Source organism: Grammomys surdaster, unplaced genomic scaffold (genome assembly GCF_004785775.1).
Source record: "Grammomys surdaster isolate TR1022 unplaced genomic scaffold, NIH_TR_1.0 125849, whole genome shotgun sequence".
Taxonomy (NCBI): domain Eukaryota; kingdom Metazoa; phylum Chordata; class Mammalia; order Rodentia; family Muridae; genus Grammomys; species Grammomys surdaster.
In genome coordinates, this window is record NW_021620675.1 from 2030017 (window position 1) to 2052559 (window position 22543).

Below are 22543 nucleotides of genomic sequence, written 5' to 3' on the forward strand. Positions count from 1 at the left end.
AGGAGCAGACTAGATATGGTCACAGTAACCAGAGAGAGAGAGAGAGACAGAGAGAGAGAGAGAGAGAGAGAAGAGAGGCACAAATGAAATACACAGTCTACAAATAAAATAAAGTATCTTGCGAATGGACTTAAGAAAATCAGCCTGGCATTTTCCCACAAACCAGTTGGTGTGATCCTGGACAAATCATGCGAAGAGCTGGGCTGGAAGGGCAGCTCTGACATCATAAGTCCCCGCTGTTGCTGAGGACACAGATTTGGCTCCCAGCACCCACATGGTATTTGTAACAACAGTTCCAAGAGATCCAATGTCCCTCTAATCTCTGGGGGCACCAGGGACACACATGATATATGTACATATATACAGGCAAAAACCTTATATACATAAAAAAAAACTTCTAAAAAGACACAAGCTGTCATTTGTTAAGTGACTAATTATTGGTTCTTTGGTATATACTTTTCTCAAATATATCCTTGAATTGTTGAGTGGGAAATATATTTAATAATGTCAGTAAATCAACAGGCAGATTAGACTCTATACCGAGGGTCTCTCCTTCTTTACTTTGGATTTGGTGTTTTGTCCCATTGTCCCCTCACACAGGGTCTCATGCAGCTCAGGTCGGCTATGTTCACATTCACCAGGTAGCTTAGGATGATCTTGAACTCCTAATCCTCCTGCCTCCACCTCCCATGTACTGGAATTACAGGCATCCACACTGGGCCCCTCATTATCAGTTTAGAAGAAGTAGAAATGACCAGGGAAGCATTCTGATGGAGTCGTGACTGTGGGTCGGGGGATTTCATGTATACTGCAGGAGGAGTGTGATTTCTGGCAACAGTTTGGCATTACACAGTAAATGTAAAGATACATATGCTTCCACACCTAGGTACCTATGCTCCAAAGTCATGTCCCCTAGTTTCCATCTTACATGAGTGCATAGGAGGAAAGGCTGTGTAGACAAGCAAACCTGGTGGATCCTTGTCGGAGGCACTGGCGAGATGGCCTGGTTGGCAAAAGTTTATCTAAATAAGCCTACGGAAGGAGAGAGTCCAGAGTTTCCCCTGTACTTCACATGAATGCTATGGTACAAGCCCACCTGGATGTACACACAGATGCCATGTATACAGATACATACAATAATACATTTTATAAAATCCTAGTTTTGCTACATACTGCAGTATGAATTTGAGTATGTTGTGACATCTCCTTAAATAGCAAGGAAGAGCTGACCTTTTAAGAAAACACACTGAGTACACACATAGCTGCCTACGTTTTTCATCACTGAAACTTGCAGTTCCTCTTTCAAAGGTCCATATCACAAGGAATTCTACTTCCCATCAGTCCCAACTGTATTAAAAACATCACAGGGCTGAAGAGCTGGCTCAAAGTTTTCAAAGATTATGAGAATTTTGGCCTTTTATGGCAAATAATTCTATTAAGAAAGCAGGATAGCCATGTCTGGAACCCAGGCCTGTGATCTCAGAACTTGGAAGCTTGAGGTAAGAGGAATTCGGCATTGTCTCCAGCCACATAGTATGTTCAAGGACAATACAGGCTACATGAGATCTTGTCTCAAAAGGGGGTGGGGGAGCAGGATACAGTAACAGGAAAGAACCAGCACAGGGCTGCACACTGCGGTGGTCTCACCTGCCCCACATACGGGTAAGCGTCTTCAGAGTCAATACCTCCATTTTGCTGCACGTATTGGAAGGCAGTGGTCATATAGCCACCTCCACAACCGTAATTCTCAGACACACAGTCCACAAGATTCTGGGGACTCAGAGCTAAGAGTTTACCAGTTTTCTTCTTGAGTTGGCCCTCCAGGGCACCCGCAGAGCTGAAAGCCCAACAGGAACCACACTGGCCCTAAGAAACACACAGAGAAATTGTCAGTCATCAGTCTTCTGATGGTGTGTCTTTCTGCCACCCTGATAAAACTCCATGCACTTTATGACGTCAAGCACAAATGTTGTCTTTGTTGTAAAGCCCTGTTATTGTCCCCACTGATGACAACTGTGACCACTGTCTCCTTTAACTGAAGTCAAGTACAGTGAGGACTTTACAGCTTTGGAGACAGTTCTCATGAATGCTAACCCTGACTGTGCATACTAGAAACATGATCTTGATCAGTTACTGAACTCTGTGCCTCAGTCTCCTTTAAAGTGAAAATAAGTTGGGTTTGCTGGAACAGACATGTAACCCCATCACTTGAGTAGTGGAGGCAACGGGACCAGAGGCCAAAAGGTCAATCTCAGCCACAGACTGAGTTGGAGGGCAGCCTGGACAAGAGACCTTACCTCAAAAAACAAGAAAGTAAGTGATACTAACGTTAATGAGATTCCTGTGAGCACCAAGAGATCGAGAATCGTAGACGCTACGCATGCACAGCAACCTCTCAGAAAGTGTCAGCTACTATTAGCATTTGCTCTCCTGGATTGCACAATTTTCTCTTTCTGAGATTTTCTATTTTTTTTAAGAATAAGAATTTCTTAAGGATCAAGACAGCATCTTAAATCTTGAATCTTTATCCCACAGCTTAGTGTAAAAATTTTAAAGTAGAAAAAATCTTAAATATACAAAATAGGTAGAATTAAATAACAGAATATGCTATATTCTTTTTTTTTTTTTTTTTTTTTTTGGTTTTTCGAGACAGGGTTTCTCTGTATAGCCCTGGCTGTCCTGGAACTCACTCTTTAGACCAGGCTGGCCTCCAACTCTCGAACTCAGAAATCCGCCTACCTCTGCCTCCCAAGTGCTGGGATTAAAGGCATGTGCCACCACAGCCCGGCCAGAATATGCTATATTCTTGTAGCATGAGATATACCACACTTCAGGTTAGATACACACACACACACACACACACACACACACACACACACACACACACGAGCTCGAAAGCACCTGGTTTTTGACTGGAGTAACATATCCTTTTTTTCGATAGTCGACAGAGTCTGGGACTCTGCCTTCCCACTCTGGAGTATACAGAGTGTCATTACTGTAGGAACGTGAGGGTGGTACTCGGAGTCCAGTCATCTTCTGAATCACTTCTTCGCTGGTCTGAGACAAAAAAAGGACACCAAGCATTAGCAGGGACAGACCAGGGTAAAGACAGTGGGTGGGCCTGGATCTGGGAGGCAACTCACCATGTCTCCCAAGTGATTCATGGCCAGTTCATATGTATGGACACCAAGAGAGGCCTCAAGATTATGGATGGAGATTTGCTTCAGGTTTTTTTCCCAAATTAAACGCCGAGAAATTTCATCCACCTAAACAGGATAGTCAGTCAGTTTGTAGAGTGTGTGGATATAGAGGTGGTTTTAGAAGAAAGCATGCTACATAAACAGAAAACATTTACAATCTGACTGGTGAACTAGACAAGATTAAGAGTACACATACAAAACTTATGCAAAGGTCTAGAGAGACCATAGAGTAACGGCATTAGTATGAGAAGTATTCCTGGGCTGGAGAGATGGCTCAGTGGTTAAGAGCACTGACTGCACTTCCAGAGGTCCTGAGTTCAAATCCCAGCAACCACCACAACCATCTGTAATGAGATCTGATGCCCTCTTCTGGTGTGTCTGAAGACAGCTACAGTGTATTCATATATAATAAATAAATAAATCTTTAAAAAAAAAAAAGAGAAGTATTCCCTAAAAGAGCTATCCCTACGTACATACCACACAGGCCCATCTATGGTACTGGGTATTGGACTCAGTCCCTTGTACATGCTAGACCAGTGATCCATTCCTGAGTTACCCCTCCAGCTAAAACATGTGGGAAACAGAAGGACTGAAGCACAGAAGTAAAAGCGAGCTGCAGAATTAGAGAACAGAGACTACTTCCTTGGGATAAAGCACTCAAGTGTTACTGAAGGGAATCTAGATGCTAAAGCAGAAGTCCCACATCCAAGCCCCCTATGTGCTCCCCTTGCAGACCCCTGGGCACCTTGCTGTTATACTGCTTCCTGTGGGTCTTCTTCCATAGCTCCCACTGGGTGTCCAGCATTTCCTCCGGGTATAGAGCAAAGCTCACCATGGGTAGCAGCAGAAACTTTAACACCCACATCCTGGTGAAAGGAATAATTAGGGGAGATTTCCACTGGCAGAAATTCACAGGTGGCTTCAGATGTGCAAATGGTAGCAGGCAAGTTACCAGAAAGTGGCTTTTAATCTTTTAAGAACTTTAAAAATAAATTTTCTACCAGAAAATTGTATACACACACACACACACACACACACACACACACACACAAATCCTAAGGGATTCATAAACCCAAAAGAACATCATGTACAGACACACTCGAAGAGACACACACTTTCATTTTAGAGATAGGGTCTTGTTATATAAGTCTTTGCTGGCCTTGAGCTCACTATGTTGACCAAAATGGTGTTGAATTTAAAGATCTACCCCCCCTCCACCCTGTGCCAGGATTAAAGGTGTGAGCCACTATGCCCAAGAATCCTTTCTTTTGAACTACAAGACAGGCACAGTTGGCTGTATATGGAAAACAAGGAATTGCAAGCGATTTTCATTTAAAGCAGACAGAAGCTGGGGGAGGTACTGGATCATGTGACTTCAATCCGGGATGTTCCGCCAACACTGCACACACTTTAGACAACCACAGTGGGGAGAAGTAACTGGGAAAGGCTCGGTGGCTCTCTTCCCCAGTACCTCCAGTAAGGGTGCAAATGGACATAATAAACATAGAGTGGTTACAGAGCCAGAGTTCTAGCTAGTTTGCTTCACACTTTGTCCATGGTATTCTTCCTTGCCAGGAGAGAACAGGTCCATTTCGATAGTATTTATCTATGATTCATTCGCTGTATCTTTATTTGCCTTATCCACTTTTTTCTTTCCACCTCCTCTCCTTCAGGCAGGAAATGGCTCTAATCTTAACCAGATGTCACGGGTAAGTAGTTTTTCTTTTTTTTTCCCCCCAAACAGTGACGTGGCTGCTTTATTAAAAAAAAAAAAAAAGCCTCAGACATGTTAAGTGGAGATGGAGGATGGAAGGACAATATTCCGTAATGATCAAATTCACAGCTCCAGCTTTCCAGGCATTTCTTGTGTTGGCTTAATTGCAAGTTCTTAAGTTTAAAAACCACTTCCTCTCACCAGCACATCATATGACTTGTGCAACACTGACTACACTTTTATGGACTCTCTGCAAGGCAACAGAATATCCAGCAGAACATTTAGTAACTGGAGTGTTACAGGCTTGGAGGTGATTGTTAATTATTCTTCCTCAGGAATTGGTTAGTTAACTCTTAAGTTAAACAGAACTCAGAAAGAGCCCACTTTTGAAACAGGCTTACAGAATACTCTTCTTTTGCTTTTACCAACAGCCACATATTCATTCACATATGAAATCCTAAATATTTCCAGACATATTTACCCAAAAAATAAACTAAGATTATGTTGTCATTCAGAGAACTTACATTATTTGATCCCCGATTCACTATATTCTTTCTCTTCTTAAAATAAGGTTAACTGGTAAGAACGAGATGCTAAAAGATCCAGAAATTAAGAACGTTACCTGCTGTTGAGAATCTGTTGTTTGGCTCTTTTCAGACAGGAAGTGTAGCTACTGTGAGCGGAAGACTAGGAGTGCTAGATTTATTCTGTAAGGATTGCGGAAGTAGACTCCAGCAGTGGCTGGAAAATTTGGATAAGGGAGGGAGTCAGGGATAGGATGAAAAGGGGGAAGGGAGTTAGGGAGGACGGACACACATGTGCACAATGTTTGTGTGTGTGTGCAGTTATCATACACCAGTGTGGATAGCTGCTAAGTGTTTAGTTTCATCTGACTGTCTTTGGGGGCAATAATAAGACAGCACACTATTCAGTTGAGGCTTTGGTGGGGAGATGAAAGAACACAGCCCTAGTTAACTCCATCCTCCCTCAAAATGTCTTACTGACAATTTCCATCTTTTCAACCTTTCTCGTCCTGACCCACCTCCTTACCCTGAACTGTTTCCAACGTTGTGTCAGATCCTCTTCTGAGATGGGGGTAGGGTGGGGATCAAAGGCTAGAAATGTAAGGCTCTAATTTAAACATTTAAAAAAATTTTGTGACTGTTGGCTATAAACTGCTCCTGGGCAAGGTGTAGTTTTTCTCACCCATTATGGCTTCGCAGAGAGAGGAGCTGCCCACAAAGTCCAGGTGAAATGGCTTAAAAGTGGCCAGAAAGTAGAGTGTGTGTGACAGTACAGTAATCCCAGCTACTCAGGAAGCTAAAGCAAAACCATAGCTGGCTGTGGGCACACCTCTGTTCCCTCCATACACACACTGGGTGGCAGGGGAGGATGGTTCTCCTGAGGTTAATGCCAGATCAGTCTACAGAGTGAGTCTGAAGCCAGCCGGGGCCATACAGAGAGATGTCATCTCTAAGTAAGTAAGAGCATACTTAAAAGTCCAACCTAGGCTAGGCAATTTAGTGAGATCCTGTCTAAAACTAAAAATGGCTGGACCCCCAGCCCAGGAATGGCACCACCCACAACGAGCTGGGCTCTCTTCCATCAACCATTAAGAAATGCTCTACAGGGCTGGAAAGATGGCTCAGCAGTTAAGAGCACCCGATTGTTCTTTCAGAGGTCCTGAGTCCACCAACCACATGGTGGCTCACAACCATCTGTAATGGGTTCAATGCCTTCTTCTGGTGTGTCTGAAGACAGCGATAGTGTACTCACATACAATAAATAAATAAATAAATAAATAAATAAATAAATAAATAAATGGAGGATAAAAGTAATTTACAAAAAGCTGAAAGAGGACTGAGGAACGTAACTCAGTGATGGTGGGCTTTCCTAACATTATGAGGCCCAAGGATTAACACCCAACATAACAGTAAAGATGGACAGACAACTGACCCAATGTAGCACCTGTTTATAACACTTGAATCTATAATGGATACACGTGACTTTACTGCTAAACTCTCAGGTGGTAGAATGTCTGATGAGTACTGTATCTCAATCATTAAAATCCCAAACTAGGTCCAGTCACAAGAATGTCCAAGAGCTTCCCCAAAATCCAGGCATGTGACAAGTCATAAGAATCTAGTTTGGCCAACCACACTCCCAAACTCCATTTACTTCCATAAACACATGTGAGGAATTAGGAAATAAGGGACTCTGGATTCCTAGCACAGACCCCAGGATTTTAGGAGTTATCAATGTTACCATAGGAGTAGAGAGAGCACAGGTTCACATCTGAACTGTTTATAAAGTTCACAATCCTTTTGTCTCCTTTTAACTGGGAGAACATACTGGGGAAAGACATCAGGATGTCTCATAGTGGCTTCAAATCCAAGAACACTCCCCAGCAACTTCTGCGAGATGAGACAACCCCCACTCCCAGACAGTGTGAGCAGTAGTCTGACTACTCACGATGTGTCAGGAGCAGGTGGGTAAGGAACAGGCTGCCGAGTCATCAGGGCCCTGTGAGCTCTGACTCCTGAAATGAAGACTCAGCTACGCTGTGCTTGTGTGTGCAGAGGTCACTTATGAATGTTTAGTTGTGCGTGTCTGTAATGGGGTCAGGGAGCCGCAATCAATATCACACAACACAACACACTTTATAAAAGAAAAAATACTTTGTTTTAAAATCTTTGCTACATGTCATTTTTGCCACTGTTAAGGCTTAGCACAGATGGCCAACAAGAAAAAACAATCAAAAATAAAACCCTGAAGGAAAAGCAGAACAAACCCCTCAGAGAAGCTTCTCCCTCCCCACCCTTCTCCAAAAGCCCTGTAATAACTGTACATTATAGTTCAGATCACATTTAAAAACAAGTTGATTATTAAAAAACAAGTATTTCATTGGAAACCCAACTTTTTGGTTCAGTAAAATGTGATATAAATATATATGTATACTGTATGTGTGCACATCGAATAAAAAAATAGCCTCCTTTTCACCTCATTGCCTGGCACCAGACTGGAGACAAACAGAGGGAAACTTAGTAACATTCCCTCAGTCTCTCCATGAGCCTCTCCACCTGGACTCTTCATCCTCCATCAATACACATAATAGATCTCTTCCATATTAATTTAATCTTTGACAGGAGCCAGTTTAAGAAAAAAAAAAAAAGGCTACTGATCTAGGAGACTCACCTGAGGACGGAAAGGGGGAAAGCAGTAACCTGCATCTGCATTTCTATGGCTATAAGTATCAAGTGCCCCAGCTGGGATTGAAGTCCACCTAACACATTTGTGCTCTAAAGCAAAACCCAATTTCAAGATTGGAGAAGGAACAAAGAACACTGAACTTCAGAAGACCTAAAGTTGTTTTGGTGACAGGAAGGAGAGGCTACTGTGCAAGAGGGCTTTCTATTTGGTTTACACACTCATTAGTCAGGACTTCCACTCAATATAGCTAATCCAAGAAGTTGAGTTTCCATGCAGAAATAACCTCTCCAGAACATGTGACTCTGTCAGAAAAATGCAGCATTATCCTTATGGGCAAGTCTGGGATTTCTGACAGTGTTTATACAGCCAGCCTATTTTGGTAATATCTGCAGATCTTCCCAATAAGTTGAAAGCACCAAAGAGCAGGAGTAATCCAGCGTAATCCCTGGATGTGTCTGTGTTAGACCAACCCTATCAACAGAAAGCTGGGTGTTGGCTTACAGTTCCATTTTGGCTGGATATGGATTTAAGTGCAGCAAAGACTTAATTTAAATACTCTTTGGCCGCAACACTAAATAGAAAAATACCTGGAAAAATTAATTTTCTTAGGATACTTTGAAGAGCAAGCAGAAAGACAAAAAAAAAAAAAAAATCTGGGACAAATTTTGCATATACTCTCTAATAGGGATAAAGAGCTTAAATGTTCTCTCTCTCTCTCTCTCTCTCACACACACACACACACACACACACACACACACACACACACTCTCACGTTCATGCTCTTTCAGGTCTCTTTCTGGAGACTGCTCACTTCCTAAGGCTCCACACACACCCTCACACCCTACCATTCCATGATCCTCAGTTATGAGGGTATTTCTCTTCTCCTCCACTCTATTCAGAATTTCTATCCAAACAAGCCACAATATCCAATTAGTGGCTGTCAGATTCTTCTATTCTGCACCTTGACTCCAGTACAAATCATTTCTGTGCAACTTCTGGTCAAAAGATATAAGGACAGGAATTCTAACCTCAACTATCCTCAAAATTTCAGAGGATCCTAAAAGCCTGGGTAATTAATTTCTTCTATAACGTTACTTCGAGAGTCAAGGGGTGAAGGGGGTACATATCAGGGGTGAGGGAAGGGAGAGGAACTTTTATTCTGTTTACAAAAGATTTGCTTTTAAAAACAAACAGTGACTTCCCCCACCCTTATCCTCACCCCAATAGTTCTATTCGGAAAAGGGGGGAAACATAGTTAGATCAGGAAACTCTTCATTGTTGTAGCTGTTGCTCTGGTCTCCCAGCATGGACAGCATTTCCTAATGAGAAAAAGGTTAGACTTGGGTCACATACCCTTATTTTAGTGAGTTCCCTCCCAGCACCCCCTACCCCCACCCATACCACCACCATTCCTGAGCCGCATAAGTCTGGATGCGGAGTTCTCTCAGCCTTGCTCTTCTGAGAACTCACTCCTTACCTCAGCCTCTTTCCTCAACTCTGTTCCAACTTCCTCCTAAGTTCCTTTATTTTCCTCTTTTCTAGTCCTCAATATTTTCAGTGGAAGAAATATGCATGCCAACATTTCATTTAACCCCTACAGGTTTATCTGAAATGTACCTAATCACATTTGTGTTCAACATAACCCTATGTTGCCTTCTTTTGGTCTTTCTGACTAGCTTCTCTAAAATGACCGCGTTCAATCTGTAGTCCCCTCAAAGGAAACAGATACCTATACCTATAATCAGTATGTCCTACTTCATATATTTTTGTATTATACTATTTAAATCCATAACTACTTTGAGATGTAAATCTCTGTATAAGAGTTAAAATAATTTTCTTCAGCATTTTTACATGTTAATTCACATCAGTAACTTTGCCTGGTCTAGTTAAAGCTTGTTTATAATTGCTTCAATCACTGACTTGTATCCTTTCTGCTTCATCTTGTACAACCCTAACCAATACCATATGCTTCTTTCTCCCTCTCTTCCCTGACTTCTCTCTCTGAAGTCTTTATCTACTCACTTGAAAGACTTCAGGCTGGCTAGGTGCTTGTGCTGCCGTCTGCTGAACATGCTGCTCATTGGAACTAGACCGATGATGGGGCTGTTGGCCCTGCCACTGTGGCCAGACACCCACACCCTCTGCTGTCCGAGTCTGGAACTGTCCTGGTGTCTGCCCAGTCTCAGGAGCTAGACATAAGGATAAACATTTATAGTTTTAATGGAGAGGAGAAACCAGCATACAACTACACATAAGGCAGTAACCTCCATACGATACCTTCTGCTCTTCTCTCTGCTAGTCAATGGCACTTCTATTTCAAAACTCAGCCTCACATTAAGTTTCATTCCCTAGATAGCGTTTCTGATGGATTCTTTGTTCATTTACATATGCAGTCTATTAAGTATATTATTATATATATTAAGTAATACTGCTATAAATATTAAAATAATTCACATGGCTTAATAATTCACAGGAGTTAAAATGGTTTTCTATAGCATGTTTTTATAAGGATTTTTGAGATTCTTCCTGCTTTGAGTATGGTGCATGTGAGCTTGTGCACTGTGTGGCTCATGGTGGAGGAATCATCTCTTTCCTGTACATGGATTCTGGTGGCCAAACTCAGGTTATCAGGTTTGTGTGTCAAGCACTTTGCCCAATGAGCCATTTCAACAGGCTCTGTGTAAGTTTTTTTAATTTCAAACAGGCCTAGGCCATATATTTCCTTACAATTTGCTCAGTACATATAGGACATGGGGAAACAATCATAACTATCAAGTCCTCCTTCTTTCGTAGTTGGGTTTTCCTGTTCTCTTCCTTGTCTGCACTTACGAAAGTTGGATCCACGGTTGGGCAGAGTAGGGTAGGCAGCAGTGCCGGGTGAGGCAGTGGGAGCGCTCGGAAGAGACATAGCACTGAAGGAGGAAGGTGTCTGAAAGTTGTTCACACCAAATTGGGAAGAACGAGTCTTGGCTGTAGCCTGGGTGGGCACCTGCTACAAAAAACAGGGATACAGAAGAAGGGAATATTAATTGTGCACTGCATTCCTAGAAGTCAATACCCATCAACCACTACATTCTTCCAAGCACAACCTATTACCTGCCTCTACCTGTAAACTTCTGATTAACTCCCAATTCCTCCTAAAACTAACTTTTTTAGACAACTAGATAAAAGTGAAAAAGAAAAAAAGAATTATCTCACTATATGGCCCAGGTCCATGCTCCTGCCTCAGCCTCTTTGTTGAAATTAAAACTGTACTTTGTCACACCCACTTATACTGTTTATTAAGAAACTAGTTATTGCCTCTAACATTTTTGAGAAATAATTTCTAGAGACCACAAATACCACAATTTTAAAAGGAACTCCTTAGGGAGACAATATATGCATGCCTGATTGAAAACCATGATGTAACTGTCTTCAATATCACTATACATCCTGGCCAATAAAGTCATGGATGACCTTCCTGTGTATTTTTACACACATGCATACATGTACACAAAAGCTGTATAGAGAACAATTCTAGAGCCAGGTTTGAGTTTTCACTTTTTTTAAAACTTTTCTAAATTATTATTTATACAAGAGAAATACACAGTAATAGATATGTCTAACATATTTACTATATATTGTATAGATGGATGTTATATTTTCATAAATAAATGAATATAATTACTAATTTTCTACTTTGGACTGTATTACACAGTCCTAAACAAAGACAAACTCTTTGAATTTACTCCAAAAAGCCTGAAATCAAAGCTATTCAAACTATTGTGAATGACCAATTCTGAGTATATGAAAACCATAGGCTCTAATGAGATTTCTGAAGTTATCTCTGGTATTTTAATTATCTGGCTGCTCTCAAAAAAGATGAAAATTAAAAGATGAAGAACAGGAATTGAAAAGGAGATATTTGACAATAATAAATTTACCTGTAGGAAAAAAAGACCCCAAAAAACAAACAACAACATACAGGGTCAGATAGATAAGAGGCGCTACCTGGGCAGAGAAGCTGGGGCGGGAGCTAGAGGTCCAAGTTGGTGCTGATCCCTGGGTAGGGTTGGAGTGCCGAGAAATCTGGGCCAGTATCTGCCCTGCAGATGATGATGGCTGGACAATGGTTACAGGAGGGGTAAGACCACTACTCCTAGGAGGGAACAAATAGAAAAGTGAAGGTTAAAAGGTAACTCAATCACAGAAGCTATGAATCAAAGGACAAACTCTATCCCTAGATTCCTCTGACTTCTTGGCGTTAAGGAAAACCTGATAAATTTAAAAACACAAGAAAGACTGACAGTCACGCACTGATCACACAGAGAGATGGGACCTAGAGCAAGGCAACAGAATAGGTGCAAAAAACAGGAGGAAAAAGCGGCTTCTTTGTCTCACCCTAGGTCCAGTAAGTTCTACTGCTTTATCTGAAGTGACCAGAAAGCAAGGGAAGAATGACATGTAGATTCAGCAACTGAATCCGCAGAGCCCTGTCAAGCAGCACACACATATGGGGCTCACCTGAAATTTTCTGCCGGCCGGGGGTTAGGAGGGAATGAGTTGCCCTGGGAGAATAGCTGTTGGGTGGCAGGGACAGTGCTGGAGGAGATGCCTTTACTCTGATCTGTAGACCAAAAGGAGTTGGGGGAGGGCCATCAAGGGGCTGTAGCATATAGTTTAATAAATTCCTATTTATTCATGAAGTACTGTAATTTAAGTGGATGTATGTTGATTGGGCAGTCCCATCAGTAATAATCAAATTCAGCCTGTAAAAGGAGTCTGCGGAAGAAACCCGTACCTGCACTGATGTTGGGATAGATTTCTGGAAACCTTGGATCTCTGTCCTGAGCAAAGAGACCTTCTGACTTCTCAAGGGGCTTACTGTGTTCTGATCCTGCAGTTGCCACAGGCTAGACAGAAACCCATGGAATAAAATAGTAAAAACAATCAATAATGCTCAATTTTATATAGAACAAACATTCTCACTGGCACTGATAAATACTGTTAAGATTTATTTTTGTGTTTTTAATTATGTGTATGTGTCTATGTACATGAACACAGCAGTGTCTACAAAGGAGCTAATGTTACAGGTGGTTGTGAACCACCCACTGAGGTTACTAGGAATTCGAACTTGGGCATCTCCAAGAGCAGTACTATCTTAACCACTACACTACTCTGGTAGCCTCGAGATACATTTTAAAAAAATGTTCACTGTCTCCTTATAGGAAAAAGGTATATACTCACCTGGGAATGATTATAGCTCGCCAGCCCATCTCTTCCTGGCACCATATCCAATTCTGTTTGCTGCTGCTGCCTATATGTCAAACAACAGTGTGGAAAGCGACAGAGGAAAAGGAGATTTTAACAAAGAATTGAGAGAAAAGGACTTTAAAAAATGAACCACATGCAGTAACAACAAAAAATGTGATTGCACATCACCACATCTAGCTAGTAATTGCTTGAAAGGTTATTTCACGATTTCTTACCTGGATACCAGCTGCCCTGTACCCATCTCTAGGGGTAAATTGGCTGTCGGACCTAGCTGTGACCTCTGGATTGTGTTAGACAGTGTAGGCCGTGGTTCCTGGCTGGAGTTCCTAGGAAAATAGAGTAGACAAGAACACAAAAGGGGAAACAAGGAACAACTCAATACAATAAACTCCATATACTGACCACAAGGTGAGCAACTACTAATAGATCTTAGCCCAGTCCCACAGGTAACCTATGTACTCAGTGATGCTTTTATAGAGTTTTTGTCTCATATTGCTCTGTTCAGGCATTTTTTGTCTTATTGGGTCTTTTGTTTATATATTTTGGTTTCTGTTTCTCTCTCCCTCAGGTGTGTGTGTACGCGCATGTGTTTAAGAGAGAGAAGAAAGGCAGGCCATGGAGTTGAGTAGGTGGGAGGATCTGGAAGGAGCTAGAAGGGGCAAGTGTGACCAGAATATATTATATAAAAATTTACAACAAGCAGGGCAGTGTTGGCGCACGCCTTTAATCCCAGCACTTGGGAGGCAGAGGCAGGCAGATTTCTTGAGTTCGAGGCCAGCCTGATCTATAGAGTGAGTTCCAGGGCAGCCAGGGCTACAGAGAGAAACCCTGTGTTGAAAAAAAAAAAAAAAAAAAACCCAAAAAGCAAAAAACAAAGTCCATATAATGGAGTATTGATTCACACCACCAGCAACAAACTATCACATGATGAACCAGGAAAGTAGTCAGACATACAAAGGAACCACATTCTGTGATTCAAGTGGTATCTCTAAAGTAAGCAGATTTATAGAGACTGTATACTAGACATTTAAGACTTCAGAGGCAAGGAGAGAATGGCCAATTTTAGTGGGCTGAGGGTTGGAGTAGGAATGCAAATGTTCTGAAAATAGATGGTTCTAACAGTTGAACAACTGTGTAATGAACTAAAAACTGTCTGTGTAATGGGTAGGATACACAGCCTGTGCAGTACATCTCAAGAAACTGTTTTAAAAAGTTTCAAACTAGGGGCTGGAGAAATGGCTCAGTGGTTAAAAGCATTTCCTGTTCTTGCAAAGGACCCAGGTTTGGTTTCTATTACCAATGTGGCTTCTCATAAACGTCACCAACTCTAGCTCAAACAGGTACGTAGTGCAGACATACATGTAGGCAAAATGCTCACACATGCCAAAGAAAATAATCTTTAAAAAATTAAAGGAAAGAAACAAAGCTGAAACATTGGCATGGTGGTGCACACCTGAAATCCTAAAACTCATGAGGTAGAAGAAAAATGGTCTCTGTGAGTTCAAATCCAGTTTTGTCTAATGAGTTTCCAATCATCCAGGACAACATAGAGACCCTGTCTAAAAAAAGCCAAGCCAAACCAGACAAGACCACAACTAACAAAAAGCTTAGAGAAAGGAACAGGAATGAGTAAGGTGAGATGAGACCATGCTCTGCAGGAAGTTCTGATCCATGGATAACGGTAACCCACTGCCTGCTTTATATGTACAGACGGTGAGAGCACAGCCGTGCTTTCTGAGCCTGTTTCATACAGCAGAGTTGAGGAGCTGCAAGTAAAGATGATACGGTCCACTCATGGCTGAAATCTTTATTATCCCATCCTTCATAGAAAAGTTTGCCCAACTTTGTTTCAGATGAAAATCCTCCTAGACTAGAGCAAAGTATTGGTAGATAAAACAAAATCCTGGAGCCAAGTGGCACACACCTTTAGCTCCAGCACTCAGGGAGGTAGGTAGTTATCTGTGAGTTCAAAGCCAGCCTGGACTACAAAGTGAGACCCTGTCTCAAAAACAAACAAACATAAAACCCTCCCCAAAATCATGAAGTAGGGAAACAACTCAATAGTATAGCTCTTTGCCTGTTTTCTGTACAAACCCCTGGGTTTGACCATCAGCAGTACAATAAATTAATTAATTAAGAAAAAGTAAAATTATTAACAAAATAGATAAAATGAGAACCTGAAATGAGAACCTTTCCATCTTAAGAACCAATCTTTCAACTTTACTTGCAATCTTTTAGGAAAAAAAGTTATAAGCACACTGCAGTGGGCAGCAGGCTGGGGAGTGGGCTGGACACTGCCCACAGCACTGACTACTGTTGCTTATTCACACTTACACTACCATGAGCCAATGAGATGGCCTGGTGGGAAACGTGTCAGCCAACAAACAGCTGACAACTTGAATCCATGCCTGCGACCTACTTTGTAAAAGCAGGGAGCCACTTCTGCATGGTGTGCTCTGATGCTCATACATGCTGTTACATGCCCATGCAACATACACAAGTTACTAAATAGATGTCAACAGCAACTAAAACCCACCTTGTTCCCTACCTCAACTATATCAACTCCTATAGAAAGGAATTTCAAACTGGTGGTATTTAGTAAGTCCAAGCTGAAGAGAAGATAGCATGATAAAGCTAAGATTTGCCCCACTGCACCCCCACCCTACCCTAGGAGTGGCTACAGGACGAATAACCCAACAGAGAGAAAAGACTGAAGGGTACATACTTCACATTGGTGTTGGTGCAGATAATATACTCAATTTCATCTGAATAAGGGTTTTGGAAAGTAAAGGAGCTCGTTCTCATCCACAGCCATTCTCGGTTCTTAGATCGGAATCGGAACATGACAGACAGCACCTGGCCTTTTAATTTCACCACCTGAAAGGGTTTTCATCCATCAGTGGACTTAAAAAAAAAGAAAATTAAGTAATAATCTTGCCATGTTGACAACCTTAGGACTCGTGTTGCTGCCCATGAAGCACCAGTCTTTTTCACTGTTCCAACAAGAAAGAGGAGATGAAGGGGGGGCATAAATCTATCAGGTATCTTCCCAGAGCTGCAGTCTGTATGACTGTATGATTAGAGGGAGCACAGAAGCGACTGTCTCCATGTTTCCTTTGAAGTTTGCTGCAGACATATTCAATGAACGGCTTTGTAAATTAGTACCAGGAATTCCAGGTGGGTGACACTAAATATACTTTACACTTATTAATCCCAGCTCTTCAAATCAAAACTTAAGAGAATACAAGTATTTTAAAGAGTTCATGCCTGAAAATTATAGCTACTTACAACTGCATAACTTTCAATTACATATAAAAGAATTCTGAGACAATTTTCCTGCTATAATCTAAAATAAGATAGTAAAGCAGATAATATTTTAAATGCTTTGAAAAGAATTTACTGGATAAAGGCAAAGCAGAAATACCTTGGACTTTGTCTAGTTTCAAAGTATTATCATTTTATATTTCTTAGAAATTAAGATAAGTATAAAGAAAAGTATAGTATCCAGCACAGTGCTTAACTGAACACTGATCAGTAAGTATCTAGAATAAACTTGAAGAATTGATCAAAATATGTACTTAGAACCAAACCATAAAAAAAGTGTTACCTGCTGAAAGCTGTCTCTTAGAAGTTGTTGGTCTTCAGGATGACAAAATTCTACAATATTCTTTCCTAAGAGCTCCTAGAAGGGAGAGAGAGAAGTAAAACATACACTTCTTATGGTCATCCCGCCTTCCCATCGGCTAGAGATGTGAATGTTACCTCTTCTCTCTATCCTACTATAAATAGGTGTATGGAGAAAAAGGTAAACAAAAAGAAAACAAGAGAGAAGAAGCAGGGCCAGTAGATGGTTCAGTGAGTCCTGCCATGAGCCCGATGCCCGAGTCCATCTCTGGAACCCATGCTGGGGGGACCTGACTCTTGCGAGGAGTCCTCTCAACCACACTTGCACTCTATGGGTCATGTGTGCTTGTAGAATGTAATGGAATAATTAATTAGAGATAAAGAGGTTTTTCCTCACAAAATCATTTTACCAGCTCTCTCTCTTTATCCACCCCTCCAAAGATTTATTTATTTATTATATGTACATGAATACACTGTCACTGTCTTCAGACACACCAGAAGAGGGCATCAGATCCCATTACAGATGGTTGTGAGCCACCATGTGGTTGCTGTGAATTGAACTCAGGACCTTTGGAAGAGCAGCCAGTGCTCTTAACCGCTGAGCCATCTCTCCAGCTTTTACCAGCTCTCTTAATGATATCATTTTAGAGAAAACTTTTGCCTGGTAATTTTGCTAAAATTTTTGGTGGCATACACTCATCTCAGCATCCTAGGCTAGGACAGAAAGATTTCTAGTTTGAGGCTAGCCTAGGAAAAGATGGATTTTGGGAGGAGTAGAGGGATGAAAAGAGCTAAACCTGTAGAAAACATTAGAGGGCCTGAGTGTGGTTCTTAGAATATACATTTTCAAACAATGTAGAAAAAAGGAGCCGGGCGGTGGTGGCGCACGCCTTTAATCCCAGCACTCGGGAGGCAGAGGCAGGCGGATTTCTGAGTTCAAGGCCAGCCTGGTCTACAGAGTGAGTTCCAGGACAGCCAGGGCTATACAGAGAAACCCTGTCTCGAAAAACCAAAAAAAAAAAAAAAAAAAAAAAAAAGAAAAAAGGTCGGGGTGGGACAGAGCAGGAGAGATGGCTCAACCCCTAAAACTTGCTTTTGCCAAGAACACATACCAGACAGTTAAAAATGAAGAATTAAGTTGGGAAATTCACAATCCCTGATCCAATACTTCCAGTAAAGCAGTTGCTATCAAAAGTGCTATGACCACCTAGAATTCAGTTCCAGGAGACCCAACACATTCTTCTGGTCTCTGTGGTGCCAGGTAAACACACGGTATACATTCATACATTCAGGTACTCACATATAAAGATAAAATAAAAAATAGCCAGGCCTGATAGTGCACATTTTAAATCTCAGCACTTGGGAGACAGAGGCAGGCAGAGCTCTTGAATTAGAGGTCAGCCTAGTCTACATAGAGAGCTCCAGTACACCCAAAGCAACATAGTGAGATGCTGTTTCAAAAATAAAAATAAAAAAATAAAGTCAAGTGTAGTATATTCTCATAATCTTAGAGTAACCAGACAAGTGGATTATGGGAGCTCAGTGGCCAGCAACCTATACTATTGGGTAAGTTCTAGGTCAATGGGAGATCTTGCCTCAAAACAAAAAGATGATAGCAGCTGGTGAACCCCACCCTCCCAAGGTGTGCTGAGGCCTTCTCACCTATGAGCACAAAGATTTTCTTCTAAAAGGTGTTTTCAACTTTAGGACTTATACATTTAGAGCTTTGAGTTGACTTTTGTCTATAGTATGATAATTTTTAAGGGTGTTGGTGGTGATGTATGTAGAATATGACATCTACACTACCATTTGTTAGATCTTTTTCCCTTGAAATTGTCTAAGCACCTTTGCTGAAAATCCAATTACCAATGTAAAAAACGGCTCTTTACCCTACTCATCAGACTAGATCATTACATCAACACCACACTGTCTTGTTAACAACAGCAAGTGCTGGGTCTAGGTGTAAGTAAACCTTCCAACTTAGTTCTTCACTTTCAAGATAACTTCTTGACTGACCATTTCACCATTTCATTAGCATAGCCAGGCTAATATAGATAACAGAGACCATGTAAGTCAGGGGGAGTTAACTGGTCTACACTATGAGAATTTTAATAACCAGTGCTACACTTACATTTATTACAGGCTATTATTCCATTAGTAATTACATAAATTACTAAAATATAGTTATTATATAAATTCTAGTTACACTAGAATAATTAAAATAAGGAGTTTTAAATTATCTGTATTGATGTTAGTAACAAAAACTATATATTTATACTATTTCCATATGGTTTTTTCAAACTATTTCCTACATTGAGTGATAGCATTGGTAGAAGTTCAACTAGATTTTGCTACTAACAAAGTAGAAACAAAGTAGAAGCATCTCTCTTTCTGAACTGGACTGCTATATCTTGGTCATCTCTGGAATTAGAAGGCCATGTAACCTCAACACTGGTAACAGAAAACAGCGGCCTAAGTATTAATAATGCAGAAGCTATACTCCTTACCTGTGGCTGGTAGCCAACAGTAGCCACACAACGATGATCTACAAAAGTGAATATCCCTTCAATGTTGTGTCGGGAGATGAATTCTGCTGGCTGACAAATGTTACTCATGTCTGTACAGTTGGGAGAACTAGTTACCTAAGAGAGGAGAGATAAAAATGAGCCAAAATAATAATACCATTAGTTACATAAATATTTTTAATATCTCCATGAGTATCTGTGTAGATATGAAACCAACCAGATTTAGAAACGTCTTAGAAGTTTCACCCAGAAATGCAAAAATGTCAATCCCAATGACAGGCACAAAGTCTAACTCTAATCCTATACAAGTTCTCTCAGCAAGTTGGCAAAGTAAGAAAATACTGAATGTAACCCTAAACCACCTACTTTTTATTTGGGTAGCCTGTGTTCATTATTCAGAGGTTCAAGTTTCTGAGAAACTTAACTGTGTTCATGAAATAATCAAAATCTACGGCTGGAGAGACGGCTCAGTGTTAAGAGCACTGACTGCTTTCCAGAGAACCTGAGTTCCATTCCCAGAATCCATATGGCAGGTCACAACTTTCTGGAACTCCAGTTCCAGGGGATTCAGTAACAGCTTCTAGCCTCTGCAGGCACCAGGCATGTACATGGTGCACAAACATACATGAAAGCAAAACACCCATAAACATAAAATAAAAACTTTAAGATATTTGAAAATCTATTGTAAAGCATGTAATAATAAAAATGATTGTTCTTACTTTGCAAAGGTACAAAAGAAATTAATTGGAAATAGAAAAGTTAAGTACTATAAAGCTAAAAATAACAATGTCAAGGGAGCCTGGCATGGTGACTGATGCCTCTACTCCCAGCATGCAGGAGACTTTAGTAGGAGGATCCCTTGAACCAAGGAGCTAGAGGCCTAAGGTAACACAGGGAAGAGTCATTAGCAATATCAACAACAAAAAGATTACCTCCCTCTCTCATGCTCTTGATTTTAGCTAAATCTGAGAGTAAAAATGTTTATTATAAATATCATTATTATGCTGCACAGTGGTGGTACACGCCTTTAATCCCAGCACCTGGGAGGCAGGCAGATTTCTGAGTTCAAGGCAAGCCTGGTCTACAGGGTGAGTTCCAGGACAGTCAGGGCTGCACAGAGAAACCCTGTCTCGAAAAACCAAAAGTAAATAAATAAATAAATAAATAAATATCATTATTATTTTAGATCTTGAGTTTCGTGGAATTTTCCTATGTATTCACAGAGCAAAAGATAATTAACACAAATAAAATCCAAAAAGTTTTTTTTTTCCTAAACTGAAAGGACATATATGTGAAGACTCATACTTGCCTGCAGCCTGCCAATGGCCACTAGGCAGAATTTGCTCCCCTGGCCAGCCTCTGGGTCATCATCTGGGAGGGAGACACCTTCATGAAGAAAAAGGAGAATGACTCAGAGAGATCACAAATTCAAATCCCTTTAAAGGTAAGTCACTGAAGACTCACTAATATATCTTCCTATGAAAATGCTAACTATAAAACAATCAATTTAAAGATAATCAGTTATACAGAATTTATTAATATATATTAGTCACTGTTTCACGTGTGTGCACTTGTGCATGTGCGTATAATCTGGACTCTTAATCTTTCCCAATGCTGGATTACAGGCATATACTAGCACACCTGGCTTTAACCATTTTATTTTTAACAAATTTGAAAATGCAAGTTCCAAAGGAGTCTAAAAATAGAAATTTTACTTATGCTATGTGACTATATCACACATAGAGAAGACAACATTCCCGCCTAACCAGTGACTTTTAAAGTTAAAAAAAAAAAAAAAAAAAAAAAAAGTTGTCCCCAACACCAAAAGATATTCATTTCCACAGAAAAAGGGAAAAAGAGTTTATCCTTCACGACATTTGTATCTCCCATTTTTATCTAGGATAGCTATACAAAAGTATCAAAGATCATACATACAGTAAATGTATGGTTTATATAAGAAGTTAATGCAACAGTTCATGTGTCATTATGCATAATATTTCAAATTAACTTTTCTCAATCATATTAATTCCCATTTATTGGCTATAGGGCATATGCCAGGCACTGGGGTGTTTGTTTTCCTTACACTAAATCTAACTCACAACAATGATATAAAGGAAGTATGATCTTAAATTGCAGATGAAAAAATCCATGTAAAGATCAAGAAACTTACCATAGGTTAAACTATTCACATAATGTCAGAAAGCAAATGTTAAATTTTTTCCAAATCAATGTTAATTTCTTCTTAAAATATATCAATGGAGGCTGAGAAAAGACTCAGTGGTTAAGAGCACTGGCTACTCTTCCAGACAGGCTCAATTCCCAGCACCCACATGGCAGCTCATACAGCTCAATCCAGCCTGGCATATGCCCTATAGTCAATAAATGGGAATTAATATGATTGAGAAAAGTTAATTTGAAATATTATGCATAATGACACATGAACTATTGCATTAACTTCTTATATAAACCATACATTTACTGTATATATGATCTTTGATACTTTTGTATAGCTATCCTAGATAAAAATCCAGCACTATGAGACTGAGGTAAGGAGACTGCCTTGAGTTCATGGTCATAAACTAAAGACAAAGTCTGATCCTCACACCCTACCACTTTTGCTGCATCCCTTATTTAATCTCAAGTTAAAATAAAGCTACTCTACTCACATCTAACCTTTCCAGAGAAAACCTCCCTTTAAAGTTACTGTAATCAAGCCATTCCATTCCGTGCTCAAAGCTTCTCTTCCCTTTCAGTTTACCCAAATTAATTGCATTAAATACCAATGTTTCAAGCTGGGCATAGTGGCACACACTTTTGATCCTAGCACTTGGAACACAAAGGCAGGTGAATCTCTGTGAGTCTGAGGTCAGCCTGGTCTATATAAAGAACTCCAGGGTAGCCTGGAATACACTAAGACCCTATCTCAAATAAATAAAATAAAAAAATTTCCAGTGTTTTTTTTTTGTTTGTTTTGTCACAGCTATTTAAAGACATAGCATTCAGTGTATACTACTATT

At 40.5% G+C, this 22543-nt stretch overlaps 2 protein-coding genes across 8 annotated transcripts in view; both read right to left on the reverse strand.

The window, feature by feature from the left end:
* Ctsk (cathepsin K) overlaps positions 1 to 5863 on the reverse strand; it is a 10450-nt gene extending 4587 nt beyond the window's left edge. The window contains exons 1-5 of one of the 2 annotated variants that reach the window (XM_028789720.1): positions 5537 to 5863; positions 3946 to 4066; positions 3144 to 3266; positions 2902 to 3057; positions 1648 to 1866 (exon numbers count right to left, since the gene is read on the reverse strand). In XM_028789720.1, coding sequence (XP_028645553.1) covers positions 1648 to 1866; positions 2902 to 3057; positions 3144 to 3266; positions 3946 to 4065 — 618 coding nt within the window. In that variant the 5' untranslated portion in view covers position 4066; positions 5537 to 5863. Of the gene's footprint in view, positions 1 to 1647; positions 1867 to 2901; positions 3058 to 3143; positions 3267 to 3945; positions 4067 to 5438 lie in introns of both variants that reach the window. The other variant, XM_028789719.1, reaches the window with a different exon arrangement.
* Positions 5864 to 7573: 1710 nt separating this feature from the next.
* Positions 7574 to 22543, reverse strand: part of Arnt (aryl hydrocarbon receptor nuclear translocator) — a 62307-nt gene continuing 47337 nt past the window's right edge. For 4 of the 6 annotated variants that reach the window (XM_028789642.1, XM_028789643.1, XM_028789640.1 and 1 more), the window contains 12 exons: positions 20836 to 20912; positions 19509 to 19643; positions 16985 to 17059; positions 16103 to 16254; positions 13593 to 13703; positions 13351 to 13420; positions 12905 to 13016; positions 12628 to 12730; positions 12115 to 12262; positions 10954 to 11116; positions 10147 to 10313; positions 7574 to 9443 (listed from right to left, as the gene is read on the reverse strand). In XM_028789642.1, coding sequence (XP_028645475.1) covers positions 9354 to 9443; positions 10147 to 10313; positions 10954 to 11116; positions 12115 to 12262; positions 12628 to 12730; positions 12905 to 13016; positions 13351 to 13420; positions 13593 to 13703; positions 16103 to 16254; positions 16985 to 17059; positions 19509 to 19643; positions 20836 to 20912 — 1403 coding nt within the window. In that variant the 3' untranslated portion in view covers positions 7574 to 9353. The remainder of the gene's footprint in view (positions 9444 to 10146; positions 10314 to 10953; positions 11117 to 12114; positions 12263 to 12627; positions 12731 to 12904; positions 13017 to 13350; positions 13421 to 13592; positions 13704 to 16102; positions 16255 to 16984; positions 17060 to 19508; positions 19644 to 20835; positions 20913 to 22543) is intronic. The other 2 variants (XM_028789645.1, XM_028789641.1) reach the window with 1 other exon arrangement.